The 15934-nt window shown below is 39.7% G+C and overlaps 1 protein-coding gene across 1 annotated transcript; it reads left to right on the top strand.

Annotated features, from left to right (window-relative positions):
* The first annotated feature begins 10947 nt into the window (after nt 1-10947).
* Nucleotides 10948-12037, top strand: Naa11 (N(alpha)-acetyltransferase 11, NatA catalytic subunit). The gene is given in 3 exon segments (XM_008843703.1): nt 10948-11016; nt 11281-11684; nt 11686-12037. Coding segments are annotated over 3 exon segments (825 nt in total).
* Nucleotides 12038-15934: the final 3897 nt, after the last annotated feature.

Below are 15934 nucleotides of genomic sequence, written 5' to 3'. Positions count from 1 at the left end.
AATGGAGTTTTACTCAGCAGTAAAGAAAGATGAAATCATGAAATTTGCAGGTAAATGGATGGAACTAGAATCTGTTATACTAAGTGAAGTAACACAATCTCAGAAAAACAAACGACATATGTTCTCCCTCATATGTGGATCCTAGCACCAAATCCTTTTAAATTCCATGTTATTTTAATAAGATGCTGTACATCAGTTTCTTCTGCATGAAATAACTACCATCATCATGACTTCAGCAGTGCCTGATTGCTAAACATCTTCACAATTGGGCTTGTTGTTGGTTGTGCTCCTTCATTAAAGGAGGGGCAAGCAGTCTCATTAAACCCTTGCCAGAGTGTCCAGCCTCTCTCTCCAGCCAATTCTATATAATTTGGTCCTAATCACACATGGCCTCCTGGATTTGGGGAGGTCGAAAGTATACAATCTGGGGAAGGCTAGGAAGAGAAGGCATGACACAGGCTGGGTAAAGGCTTTCCAGTGTTCATACCCTCAGGTCATACATACACCTCAGCAACCCCTCAGTTATCTCGGTAAGTAAGCTCAGTAAATTCATTGGTTCCCCAGTAAAACTTTAATCAAACATTGGCTTGACACTAGAACCTTAAAAGGGAATAAGCATTGCTTAGTATCCCCAGGAAAAGAACACTCACCACAGATGGAAAATTTATTTGTTGATCCTATTATGTCTCATAATTATTTTTTAAAAAGAAAGAAAATAAGAATGTAAAAGATGTCAAAAGGATATGGGAATGGAGATATTTCCAAAATAGAGAAAAAATGAGAACGCCTAAGCAAGTGATGAAGATCTGTCTAGATTTGTTATGATATATAAAAGATGAGGCAAAAATAATATACACATAATTTTAAAATTTCTAAGGTCATAGTTTAGTCAACCAGGTTAAGGAACAAAATATACATCTAATCAAGGTTTACCCAAGAACATTTGGTTTTTCACCCAAGCTTTATCTACATAGAACATGGTAATTAAAAGTACCAGACTGGTGGAACTAACCTTATTGAATGTTTAACAGCCATAGTTTGAGGTTTATACTAATGTGGCCAGAGGGACTTAAATGACAGTTTTTGCCCCTTGCCCTCCAAGGTCGACTAAGTTCAAGGGGACTATGGAACATCTTTCAAAATGTCCTGCAACTATGGTAAGTCACTTGTCCTCTTGTTCAGGGAGGCCATGGAGACCCCACAAGATGGACTTGAACCAGTGTCTAGTCTACAAAGAGGAGGGTCAACTCAGAGGAAACATCTCCTCTGTGCTTCCAAGTGAAGCCAGCCATGGTCGAGCAGGACCTTTGATTTATCTTCACATAAATGGAACTAGTGAAAGAAAGGAGCTAGGGGCTCCTCCCTAGCCCATGTGATCCCTCAAATGACCTTAATTATAAAAATAGATAGATTTATTTGGGTCAACTGTGTGGTCTTAAACACCCAAAAGGAGAGTATAACTAAAGAGTAATGTCATCAATATATTTCTTTAAGGGTTCAAGGGATTACACTTCCCAGACATTAGGCTTAAGTCTATATAAAAAGCTAGTTAGACAATTATTTCTCATTGATGATTTTGCTCCTAGTCAGAAAGTGCCACTCAGATGTAAGACTTCAAATTTTGGCCTGCAATACTGTATAGCCCACCTAAGCTGAGGGAGACAACCTGCTATTGTTCTAAAATGATGGATAAATTTGTTTCCTCCCCCCATCTAGAAGCCTTTGAGAGTGAACTGACACTGATCCCAACCACTCCAACAGCTATTAAAATGCCTGAAAGCAAATCCTGAATTCATCACTCTTGAGTACAGCCTTGGCAGGCAAAAGAAAAACGAGGAGGAACCCAATAGAAGGACGCTTTTGGAAGCCCTTGTTAAAAAATTCCAGTGGACTCTCAGATGAATATTTGAATATTGTCCTGTTCTGACATTTTCTAGTTCCCTGTCTAGAACTTGTAATGCTAATTACTCTTGACTTTACTTCTCTTTCCATCTCATATTCACTAGTCAAGGACTTTCTTTTCCCCCTACATATAAGTTATGCAATTTGGGAGTCTTTTAGATAGACCCACTGAAGAGGTACCCCTGTTCAGCATGGAAGAAGCCATTGCAGTCTGCATCCAGATTCCCTATCCACAAGTTGGGTCACCTCTTCAGATGATGATGTGATAAGAATAGGAGGTAGGGGAGCTGGAGAGATAGCTCAGCAGTTAAGAACACTGACTGTTCTTGCATAAGACCTGGGTTCAAATCCAAGCACCCACATGGCAGCTAACACCTGTCTGTAGCTCCAGTTCCAGGGGATCCGACTGCCTCTTCTGTCCTCCATGGACATTGCACAACACAGGTGCACTTACTTACATGCAAGCATAACACTCATACACATAAAATAAAATAAATTAAAAAAGAATAGGAGGTAGGAATAAGTGAGGCAATTAGGATAAAAAGACCCCAAAGAAAAGTAGCCATTTCTTGGCTAAAACTCACAATGTCCTTGGGCCTCTTAGCAACATACTCTGTTCCAAAAGCCAAAAATGTCCAAAGTATTTGGGAACTTTAATCCTTAAAAGACTCTAGGGTTACCTCTTCAGAGGGGCGAATGTTAGAGTAGCCAAAGCCCCATTAAAAAAAAGAAGAAAGAGTACAGAAGCTATTGGAAAAAAGTGATGGGGAGATATGGGAGGAGTTGGAGGGGAGGGAGTAGGCATGGATTTGAGCAAAACACCTTATATACATGTATGAAATTCTCAATAAATTACTTTTTTTTAAAAAAAAGAAAAAATACAAACAGGGAACTATATAACTCTTAGCTATGGCTTGAAAAGACTAGCAAGTGGTTTGTTTTAGAGAAATATCACATTGAACTAAATGAATGTGTACAATTAATACATGCCAATGAAAAATAAAATAAAAACATGTTTAAAATAAGATAGATTATCATTAATATAGTGGAAAAGAGAATTCACCAATTTATCTTTAAATGTGAAATTTTGTATAACTATTTGCTGTTGGATTAGTGGAAATTAATCACTCGATGAATTCTAACTTAATATTGAATCGCTACCCCACACACCTCCATTCCAAATCCCACCAGTACACCAACCAAAAAGCAAAATTGTGTTAGACTAATATGGAATTTTAGACCTAAGCAAGATGCAGGATATAATGTTGTTCAATCTATAATAGGCTGTACATAATTGCTAAAGTAAATTTCTCTTTGAAAAGGCCACAAAACCCTGGATTTTCTCTTTAGACAATCACTGGAAATGTTTATTAGCTCCCTGGATTTGAAGGGGAAAAAGTCACTTTTTAAGCAACTGAAGTCTGGCATGCACAAAAAAGCAGTTAAGTCAACATCAAAGTCTTCAAGACCACACAGAACGAAGATGATCAAAAACAGCACTTATAGATAATGGCAATCATCTGTATACCAGGAAATCAAAGGCAATGTATGTAGGCGCCTGGCACATTAGAAACTCCAAAACTCCATGACTAATTTCTCAATTTGTTTTTAATTCTCTGATTCAGTCCATTTCCCAGTTCATAAAATAGATAAGGGTATTTGTTCTACCTCGGGCTCTAAGGGAACTATGGAATACAATACAAAAACCTGGTGCTACAATTGACAATGGACATTTTAAGGCTTAGGTGGGAGAATGTGAAATATACGCACATTTTTTTTCCCTTTGGGTCCTTTCAAACAGAGATTTGTGTTGATTCAGCCCTTTGGCATCCCAGTACTGGTTTCCCTAATCTAACTTCTTAAAGTCCCACTCATAATTCCTGCCTTCTGTACCTGCTGTATTGTCTTTTCTTTGTCCAATTTTTTTTTCTTTTCAAGAATGTCAATCAAAGCCAGGCATGGGGGTACCCATCTTTAATCCCAGCACTGGGGCAACAGAGGCAGGCAGATATCTGTAAGGCCTCTATGAGGCCAGTGGGTCTACATAGTGAGTTCCAGGCCAGCTGGGGCTTCAAGGAGACACTGTCTCAAAAAGTCCAAAACAAATAAATAACAAAAAGAGTCAGCATCTTCAGGGTTTCAGGATGAGTCTGAAAAAGAAAGCTGATAATTTTCCATTATATGAAGCTATCATGCACAGTACTTTTTTTCATTCTCAAAACAAAACAAAGTAACAGTTTTATTACTACATAGAGTTCTAGCCTAGATAGGAGAGATCCAGTGCCAGGCATTGGATACCTCCCCGAGTTACTGGTCAGGGAGACCCCAGACGCACCCAAAACAATGTAGACTATTGTCATTGCTCTTGGTTGTCCATTATGACTATATGTTACGACCCTATTGCTGAAAACTCCACACACGGACTGAAGAACATAAAGAAATCAATCTCAGACCTAGAAATGTCCTCCCTACTGGCTAGCTTTCATAGTGCTGAAGGTACCGTGCAGGCAGCTTGGTGAGAGAAGACATCAGTGCACTGCATCCTGCATGCCGCACTATCTACCAGACAAACAAGATGTGCCCATTCATACAATAGTGACATGACTATCATGGGGTAAATAACCACTTTTCTGATTGGTTTTGAGGCCTGATCCACAGTAATTCAGCCTGGTACTGTAAACCTGGTCAAAAGTCCATGGCTGGGGAGGTCATAAGCCTAGAGTGGAACCTAGTATTGTTACTTTGCTAAATGTTCATGTTGTGAAACTGCTTTCTAAATATACATGGTTATACCTGTAAACCTGGGCTGCTCTCATCCTTGTTAAAGAAGTTTCATTTTGTAGTGGGCAGCAATCAATGTGGAGACTCCTAACTAGTCAAAGTGCTGAGAGTGAGTGACTGTGAACACTCATCCCTAAATGGGGTACCTTTATTAACCCTCCTGCCAAGGCTCAGAGAACATCGGAGAAGAGAAGGCAGAAAGACTATAAGAGCCGAAGGATCGGAGAAGAGCTTTGAGATGCTGTCTTCTGGACTTGACATGAGTATTGCACTCAGGCACAGCAGCTCTGATAGCGTGCCCAAGATCAAGACAGTCAACGTTCTGACACAGATATGGGATGAACTCAGGTGGCCACTAACTGAGGAACTATTGGCAATTGATGGTTGTTGGGAGGAGGGGGTCATTCTTTGGGGGCTTGCCCAGGCTTTGGTGGATAGCCCTATCCTGATGCACATAAGAGCAGCCCTAAAAGGTCTTTGTGGGTTGTAAAAGGAAAAATAAAGAGAACATGAGGTTGGGAGGTAGACACGTGGCTAGAGATCTGGGGGAGTTAGGAGAGGAGAATGGGGGGATAGATGTGATCATATTTCATTGTATACACATTCGAAATTCTCAAAGAATAAAAAATAAAAATAATTTTTAAATAAACAACAAAGAGTTTATTCAGTGGCACCTGCCTACGAATGATAGCACTTCCTGTATTAGAAATTAAAAAACAAAACACGTCCGTTTATGTAGCACATTTTCATTATCCATTTGTCAGTTGATGGACATCTAGGTTTATTTTATTTTCTAGCTCTTGTGAATTAGAACAACAATGAATATGGATGTGAAAGTATTTTTGTAGTAAAACAAAAAGTTCTTTGAGTATGTGCTCGGGAGGGGCAAAGCTGGGTCATATAGCAATTCTATTTTGAATTTCCTGAGAAACCTCCACACCAATTTCCAAAGTGGCTGCAACAATCTACATTTCCACCAGAAATTTATCAGAGTTCCCTCTTCCCACATACATATCAGTATTTGTTGTATTTTTGTATTCCTGATGATGACCATTCTGACTGAATTGAGATGGAACTTAAAGAAGTTTCAATATGGATTTTCCTAAGGATGTTGAATATTTTTTTAACTATTTACTACACATTTCTATTTCTTAGGGAACCTTCTGTTTAGTTGCATAGTCAGTTTTTTAATTGGGTTGGTTGTCTTCTTCATGTTTAATTTTTTAGTTCTTCATATATTCTAGTCACTAACCCTATGCCACATAAAAAATAAAAATAAATAATTTTTATTTTGCAAAATTAAAAGATTTCTTGCAAAGATTTTTCCCCATTCTGTGAGTTTTACTCAATTGACAAGAAAAAGGAAATCATGAGATTTTTCTGGTAAATGAATGGAACTGAAAAAAAATTGACACTGAGTGAGGTCATCCAGGTCCCAAAAGACAAAGGCCGCATCTTCTTTTTAATGTGGATATGTGGGTCCTAGCTTCAAATCTTTTACATTTTTTTTATTTATTCTTGAGAATTTCATATGGTAGACAATGAAATATGATCATACCTATCCTCCATTTCCCTCTCTTCTGTGATGTTCCCTGAGCTTTGGTGGGATAGGGGAGTGTTGGGGAGATGAGGAGAAGAAGAGTTAGTGGATCAGTTAACCAAAACTAAGGGTCTACAAAAAAGCCTTCTGTAAAACCCACTAGTTAATAAGCTAACTTTGAAATACAGCTTGAAAAAAAAAAGTTCAAATTGAATTATCCTACATACACTGATGGGCAATGTTATTCCCAGAAAGCATGGGTTATTAAATGAAAATCAAAATACAAGGCGTGGAAATCTTTTGTTTCATGTATTTAATCTAAAGTACATGTGAAAACCAGGGAACTAGAAATGGGTTATTTTTTAGTATCTTATTTATTTTATTTTATGTGTATGAATATATTGCCTGCATGTATGTAAGTGCACCCATGTTGTGCAATGCCCACAGACGTCATAAGAGGACATCAGATACCCTGGAACTGAAGTTATAGATGGTTGTCAGGTGCCATGTGGGTGTTGGGAACCAAACCCATCTACTTCTGGTCTCCATAGGCTTGTATGGGCACCTGCACATAAGTATACTAACATACAACACTCACAAAAAGAAAACTAAGAACCAAAGACAGACCTCCAGTTCACATTGATTCAAATTCTATGAATCTGTAATGAAAGAATTTTTGTTACAGTGGAAGGCCTTCTTTGTTCTCCCAAATTTGGAAACGTGATTTAGGTACTATTTGTTTGCTAGAAACCCTGTCATCTACATTGATGAATTTCTATTCGAAGCTCCCTTACTAAAAATACTTTATTTATGAGACAGGATTTCAAGTATCCCAGGTTGGCCTTGAACTCCCTTTGTAGCAAATGATCACCTTGAACTTCTTATCCTCTTGTCTACTTCTTATAGAAATACACCACCAGATCTGACTCTGAAAATCTTATTTCCTTTATGAATTTCTATACTATTTACAAAGACACCAAAATGTGTGATTATGCCTACCTCCAGGTCTCACTTTCAAAAACTGTGTACCTACACTGACAGAGTGAGGCCCTCTTCCAGAATAAAAACTTCAGGTCCCAAGGCCCACACAAATTCCTTAAGTATTCACCCTCTGGTTAGGGAAGCCAGGTCAGGAGCTCAAGGCAAGAACCTGGAGGCAGAAACTGAAGCAGAGGCCAGGAAGGAACGTTAATTACTAGCTAGCTCTCTCGTTCAACTTCAGCACCTTTAGTTCCACTGGAAGGCAGAAAAATGATTTGAATACCCACCTTATATAAATCAATCAAGTAAAAACTTGCTTACTAAGGAGGCTCTGATGCCTTTGTAAACGATTTTTCTGAAGCAGGGTTTCATGCTGTTGTCAGGCCGGCCTGTAACTCATTCGGAAGTAAAGTTGGTGTTATAGACATGAGCCACTATACCCAGCAATTTTTGTTTTCTTTTAAAAAATCTAATTACATTTATTTACTTACTTGTTTATTCATTTGTTTATTTGGGGGGGATGCATTCATTGATGCAACAGCATGCACATGGAAAGCAGAGGACAACTTAACAACAGTCAGGTTTCTCCTACCATGTGGGTCCCAAAGATCACATTCAGATTATCAAGCTTGAGGCAAATACCTTGAATCACCCCTGAATCACCTTGTTGGTCTTATATGTTTTTTAGATAAAAATATTGATTCATATTCATTGTACAAATTAGAAATCAGGAAAATACCGCACAGACATGCCCACAGGCCAATCTGATGGAGGAAATTCTTCAACTTCCCAAGTGTATCTATCACACTGACAACCAATATTAGTCATCACAGTTGCATATGTATATAATTCCAGCACTTGTAAGGCTGAGACAAGGGAATTACTATGTATTTGAGGTCATTCTGGGCTACATATTTAAACCTTTTCTGATAAAAAACAAGAAGGAAAAGAAAAAAGTTATGCCTGGTGGTGCAAGTCTGTAATACCAGCTACTCCACACGCTGGGGCAGAAGGATCACAAGACCAAGGCCAGCATGAGCTACATGGTCATTTCTAGGTCAGACTATTATTGTCATGTTTTTATATTTACTTATTTTTATTTTGTGTGTATTTTTGCCTATATGTATATAAGTACACCACAAGCATATAGCACCCAAGGAGGTCAGAAGAGGGTGTTGGAGCCCCCAGAACTGAAGGCACAAATGGTTGTTAGCCATCATGTAGATGCTGAGAACTGAGCCCAGATTCTCTGCAAGAGCAGCAAATACTCCTAACTGATGAGCCATCTCTCCAGCCCCTAATTGTCATATTTTATCTGCAAAAATATAGTGGCTATTCAATAAGCTATATCTCATAAATCACATGGTTCTAACTATTAAAGGAGTATGCACCCTCACTGGTAAGAATGATAACACATATTCTACATGAATGAAGGTAACCAGGAGCAGGGTAATGATATAATCATACCTGGATAAATTTTTATGTTTAAGTTCCTAGGTCTTCTAGGAAACTAAAAAGAAAGATTATAGCTGGGTGTGGTGGCACACACCTTTAATCCCAGCACTTGGGAGGCAGAGGCAGCCAGATCTTTGTGAGTTCAAGGCCAGCCTGATCTACATAGTGAGTTCCAGGACAGCTGGGGCTACAGGGAGACCCTGTCTCAAAAAGACAAAAAAAAAAAAAAGATTATAAAATACATATAAATAATTCTAGGGTTTACAGTCAGCTTATGTGTAAGCAATGTTAATAAAATGTGATTCTCTTGCACTATTAAAGAAGCACCCCCCAACAATTTGCTTTATTAAAAGATAGCATATTTCTTTAATGTTCCTAGCAATGGAACTTAGTGTTTACAACAAAGGTAACACTGTAGTGTAGTGCACAGAAGATGATGATCTGCTTAAAAGTGTTAAATGAATTATAATATCCACATAGAGAAAAAATTAGCCAAACTGTTATCTCACACCATTCCCAAAAATAAATTTCAAAGGGAAGCAAACAGAAATATAAAACTTAAAACAATAACAATAAGGGTTTCAGAAGAAAACATAAGGGATTGGAGACGTGGTTCAGTGGTTAAGAACACCAGCTGCTCTTGCAGAGGACCCGGGTTTGAGTCTCAGCACCCACATGACAGCTAACACCCATCCATAATTCCAGTTCCAGGGGATCTGATGTCCTCTTCTGATTTTCTAGGGTATTGCATGACACAGATGCACCTAGCTACATACAGGCAATACACTCGTACACATTTAAAAAATAAGTAAAGATTTTTTAAATTTTTATTATTTTTATATTATGTGTATATCACCTGCATGTATGTGAGTGCACCTGTGTCATGCAATGCTGCAGAGGTCAGAAGAGGGCTTTGGATTCCCCTGGATCTGGAGTTAAGGACAGTTCATAGCTGCCATGTGGGTGCTGGGAATCGAACTCCGGTCCTCTGCAAGAGCAGTCAGTGCTCTTAACCGCTGAGCCATCTCTCCAGCCCCATAAAATATTTTCTTTAAGTAGAAAACATAAAACTTTGACTATAAAGTAGGCAAAGAATTCCTAAACAGTACACAAAACTACTCATAAAACTTAAAATCCAAATAATTCTTGTTTACTGTAAAAGTTACCGTTAGGGTGCTGGGGAGATAGCTCAGCAGTTAAGAGCACTTAACTGCTCTTGCAGGGGACCCAGGTTCGGTACCCAGCACACATATGGGGTGGCTTGTAGTTGCCTGTAACTCCAATTCCAGGGGATGCTATACGCTCTTCTGACCCCCAAGGGCACCTGCACATGCATGTTGCACATAAATACTCTCAAGTACACACACATATACATAAAAATAAGTAAATCTTAAAAGTTTCCATTAGGAGGGCTGGAAATACAGCACTATTCTGGTAGGCAGGAGGCTCTAGGTTCATTTTGCAGTTGTTGGAGGAGAGGTGGGTTACCAGCATTAGAAGAGGAAAAACAATCAACCAATAGAAAAGGTGATCATTTTAAGTATCCTCACATCTGTGCCTAGCAAAGGATTCAATCCTGAATATTCACTTCTTGAAAACAATGACTTTAAGACGTCCCCCAATAGAAAAATGAGCAAAGCCTTGAGCAGCCACTTCTTAAAAGACAGAAAATAGCTAGGTGCTCAGTTTCACTTGTCACCAGAGAAAAGTGAAATAAATTGCAGTGCAATACCTCCCCCCTACACAAGAATGAATAAAATGAAAAAGCTGGAGAAATAATGTTGAGGAGAAGGTGGAGTAATCATTTTAAAATTGCTTTGCAACATTTATAAAATTTGGCCATCATTATATTCTCTGATCCAAGTCGGTATATGTATTTATCAATCAGATATATTCAACAATATATTCAGCCATGTTAGTCATATTATTCCTTATCTGGAGATATCACAAATAGCCATAAACGGCAGAATGAAGGAATGAATTGTGATATAGCTAGGCAGCGAATATCAAACAAGAAAAAGTATAGAGAAGCATCAGTTGTACACAGGATGGCTGAACTGCACAATTAGCGGAACATAAGAGACATAATGAATATGTACAGTATGATTCTATTTATATAAAATCTGTTAGAAGTCAAGGTTATTCTTGGGACTCTTGGGGTGGGGATACATACAGCAGGGCAGGCTCCCTGGGATGCCGGCAGCATTCTGGTTCTTGATCTAAGTTCTAGTTGTACAGAGTTGTTCAGATACATTCAAATTAAAAGAGCTAAAATTGGGGCTGGAGAGATGGCTCAGCGGGTAAAGGCATTCGCCAAGCTTCAGGACTTCGTTCAGTTCATCCCCAGGATCCACATGGTAAAAGGAGAAAACTGACACAAGTTGTCCTCCAATTTCCATACAACCACCATGGCATGTACACACACACACACACACACACACACACACACACACACACACACACGTAAAAGAAAACATTTCTAAAAGTTAAAGTGAAAACAAACACACCCAAACAGTATTTAAACCCAGGAGTTCTTGTGAGCTCTGGCCACACACTCCCTCCGCATGTGCACACAGGGGCGGGGGCGTAAGACCGTAAAATGGAGGACTGGGACCCTCTAGAAGCGGAAAAGCGTCTTAGACCCGCCCCTTCCACCTCTGGGTCATTCTGCCTTCCCTTCCTGCCACAGCCTAAGTGGGCCAGCCAGCTGCCAAGATGAAATCTGCAATGCTCGGCCTGCTGACCTGATGAACATGCAGCACTGCAACTTCCTCTGCCTGTCTGAGAACTACCAGATGAAGTACTACTTCTACCACGGCCTGTCCTGGCCCCAGCTCTCCTACCTCGCTGAGGACGAGGACGGCAAGATTGTGGGCTATGTCCTGGCCAAAATGGAGGAGGATCCTGATGATGTCCTGCATGGACATATCACCTCGCTGGCCGTGAAGCGCTCACACCGCCGTCTAGGCCTGGCCCAGAAGCTGATGGACCAGGCCTCACGGGCCATGATCGAGGACTTCAGTGTGCCTGAACGTCCAGAAGAGCAATCGGGCAGCCTTGCACCTTTATTCCAACACCCTCAACTTCCAGGTTAGTGAGGTGGAACCCAAATACTATGCAGATGGGGAGGACGCTTATGCTATGAAGCGGGATCTCACCCAGATGGCAGAGGAGCTGAGACTGTGACAGCTGATGCTGAAGAAGGGCAGGTATGTGGTTCTGGGCTCCAGGGAGAGCCAGGAGACCCCGGACAGCACCCTTCCTGGTTCTGAAGAGGCCTCCCTGCCAGAGCACCCCTCTGGAGAAGGTAGTGGCGGGGACAGCAGGGACAGCACGGATGCCCAAGATAGTTCAGAGGACCTGGATTCTACCTCTTAGAGCCTGCTTGAGGTATGTCCTTTCCCTGGCGTCCCACCCTACCTTGAATCTTTGCTTCATATCTGACCTACTAAATTCATTCTATCACACCTGCTCTATTCTTGCTAGGTTTCAGTGGGAGCAACCTGGAGACTTTGGGGACCAGTGCACCAGTGGCTTGTGGGTGTGGGGAGACTCAGGCTCACTGCTGGAAATTAGTAATGCACAAGTACTCAAATGCTGAAAGTAGATTAAATTCAGAAAAAGACACATTTATCCAGCTACTTTGGTGTGAGTTGTATTTCAGGGTAACCTTTTTTTTTATTTGAAGAAAGAAATTCCATCTTTTCAGAATTTCAGCCAAGGGTCATCAGTAGCCTTGCTTCTTCAAATAAAAAGCATTTGGGGGGGGGGGTTAGACTAAGGATTGGTAGAGTGCTTGCACAGAGCCCTGGATTCAGTACTCATTACCACCAATAAAAAAGAAGGGGATTTTCTATGAAGACAAACCTTAAAGATATTATCTACCAAACTCAGCTATTAGGAACACTGTTTTGCTCTTAATTAAACAAACCAAGTATAAGATACTTTTAAGACAACCAGGCAAAATTTGAATATGGACTACATTCCGTTAAGAACTTGTTAATAAGTTTGTTAGCTGTAGTAGTATATTACGCTGCAAAATATCTTTTAGCTACAAATACTGAAGTATTTATTGTTGAATTAACATAAGACCTAGAATTTGTTTTAAAATACTCCAGTGAAAATAAAGAAAAAAAGTTGGTGGTATGAAATAAGAATAGCTTAAAAAGGGTAGGGATAGGGGATAGAAATGGGGGCTAGAACTTGGTTTAATGGTACAGTGCTTGCCTAACCTTTGGAAAGCCCTGGGTTTGATCTTAAGCAATGCAAAAATATATATATAATTAAAAGATAAAGTGAAAATGGCAACATGTAATAATTACCATTGAAGGTGAGAAATAGGTACTTAGGAGTTCCTTATGCTATTATTTCCACTCTTGAATTTGTAAAAATTAGCATGGAAAAGTAATTATTATACTTCCTAAAACATTCTAAGAAGCCACTAATGCCAGGCATAGCAATAGATGTCTGTAATCCCAGTTCTTGGGATGCAGGAGGCTCTTGACTTTGAGGCCAGCCAAACATGTTTTAAAAATAAAAAGCTGGGCTGGCAAGAAGGCTCAGCAGGTTAGGGCGCTTGCCTTCAAGCCTGACAGACCTGAGTTCAGTCCCCAAGATTTGTATGGTGGAAAGCGAGAACTGACTCCTACAAGTTTCTGACTGCCACACATGCACCCACATATACATACACAAAAATAAATGAATTAAATATTTTAAGGAGCTGTTGACAAGTTGCTATTAAAAACTATTATCTTACAATATCTTATCAGTTGTAATAATACCAAATTTCTTCTGACAAACAATTATGCCATAAGTCTTGAAGGTCAGTGAGCTACTGGCAGTTTTAAAACTTTAACCTGATTCATCTGATCCAAGGTTAAAATAAAGCAGCAAAAGAATTTTTAAAACGAAGGTGAAATTAAGCAAAACTAAATAATTTCAGAGAAATGTCATCAAATTTAAACCCTTGCTGGGCAGTTGTAAATACACACTTGCCTAGCATGCAGAAGGCTCTGGAGGCAGAGGCAGGTGAATCATTGTGAGTTCCAGGGTAGCCATGGCTACACAGTGAGACCCTGAGGAGGAAAGAGAAGTTTTTCTGAAGGCATAACGACCATACGGTATTCTAAAAGAAAATAGTTTTATTGAGATATGGTAATCAAGCTTTTAAAATGACTTTATTTTAGTGATATGTATGCTTTATTAGCATATGAAATAAAACAGTCTAGGTCTACTGATCATCATTATTTCAGAGTATAAATTACATTTGAGAGGCCCACAGTAGTTGTGATATGATTTGAACATAATATTTCTATTTGTAGCAAAGTCAGAAATGTTACAAGTAGTACTATGTATTGGTGTGTACAGCCCTAATTGAAAGAAATGCAGAGTTCCAGTTCCTGATTCACTAACTCCCATATGTTTTCCCATTAATTAAGGGGGGTGAGCACTATGGCTTAGCTTTGTCCTCAGAAGGAAAGGGAGGAAGTGGGACAGCCCTGCAGTTTCTTCCACATTCTAGTTATGCTGTGCACTGTGGGAAGCTCTACTTCATGCTCCACTAGCATCAGGGGATCCCTATCTCTTGCTCCCCTTCCATGCCATGCCACAGGGAACTCTGTGAGGCTGCCTAGGATTTGGGGGGGGGGGTTGTTGGGGGTTTTTTGGTTTTTTGGTTTCTTGGGTTTTTTTGCATGAATATATAAAATACACTTATTCTGCTCTTGCACAAACATGGTCAAGGAAACTGAGATTCTACCACCTTTCCGCCAACATTGCTGTCTTTAAACTCTGAAAGAAATGATCCCTTTACTCTGAAATCCCCCATAGCATCTGAAATGTTACTTCTGTGACATTCAACAGAGTTGCCCGTTCATAAGTATAGCTGTCTGAAAGGGAAAAGGCAATGTGGAGGAAAGAAAGAACTGGGGAAAAAATAAGCATTCACACTGCAGAAGTATTACTATATGGCCACAATTGTGGTGCTCTCTCCTGTGGGGCAAAAGTTCAGATATGTACAGAAAAATGCCCGAATAGGGAGTGCTTTTACTTTTTTATTCTTATTTCTACTTTAGGCAAAGAAACAGAGACAGAAGCGAGTAGGATGGGTGGTGAAGGGGAACTGGGTTTTCTCATCTTAAAATAATAGTAAAAATTATTAGCATGCCTGTAGAACAGCACTGCCACTTCTTAGTCTAAAGACTGTGAGTGTCTTCTTTGGTCTTCACGCTATCCCTAGAAGATAGACAGGACGAATGCTCTATTTTAGATAAGGGATTAGCATCACAGAGAGCTCTGCAACTACACAGACAGCAAGTGGAGAGCAGAGAGGCTGATCTCACTACTCAGACTCCGTAGATGGGAAGACTAAATTAGTCCTATAAGTTGCTAAGCACAGCCCCTCACGTGGCGATTCTGTTGGTTTTTCCCTTAGTGTGAGCTGGTGATAGCAGCTATTCAGATTCCTCCCCTCGTAATAATCAAATGGTAGAATGTTGTGTATGAGCAGCAACAGTTTGCAGACTTGGAAGAGAGATGCAGTTAAGGATTAAAATAGCTTTCACTGACAAGCTGAATGTCAAAGCATTCAGCTGAATCAATGCTCAGCAGCAGCAAAGTTTCTAGGGAGCCATAGCAATGAAGACAGGTCAGTTCAAAACATGCTGGTTGAGGCAAGAATGCCATCAAACTGCTGCTTGTCTCCTGACAAGAAATACTGCCTGATGATTAATAACAAAAAGGAAGGAAACACAGTCTTACCATCATCAGTTGAGCTGGGACTACCTAGTTAACTAAGGTTACTCCTGTGACTCTTTCTTTCTGGTTTATTCTTCTTGCCACTAAGCTGTCATTCTAGCAAAAAGTTGTTAAATGCTCACATAAGCATTCGCTAAAATAGGCTGTTCTTAATTTTACCAGACAACTAATTATAACCAGAATGATGTGGTGAAGTATGGAAGGAAGTTGGAGACTGACAGCCTGGTAAACTCCTAGTGTAACCTTACCCCAGATATGCCAGCAACCATCGATTTCAAATGCAGCTGCACACTATGAAGATAAGAGGGCTCTGAGAAGAGATAAAATATTGTTTTGAAACGCTGATCAGAGAGATTTGTTGAATTATTTATAATCTCTAACAGTGTCACCTTTCAATCAGTAGGTGATGTACACGTGGCATGACTGAAATACTTTGTCAGAGGTAACACATAAAGCAGAGATTGTTTCTCTCCTAAACCTCTCTCTGTGTACTCTCTATGCTTTAGTATATAAAGTCTA

This window comes from Nannospalax galili, unplaced genomic scaffold (assembly GCF_000622305.1).
Source record: "Nannospalax galili isolate Female #2095 unplaced genomic scaffold, S.galili_v1.0 scaffold440, whole genome shotgun sequence".
Lineage (NCBI taxonomy): Eukaryota > Metazoa > Chordata > Mammalia > Rodentia > Spalacidae > Nannospalax > Nannospalax galili.
Note: the sequence above shows the minus strand (reverse complement) of the source record. Positions and strands in the feature narration are given on the sequence as shown.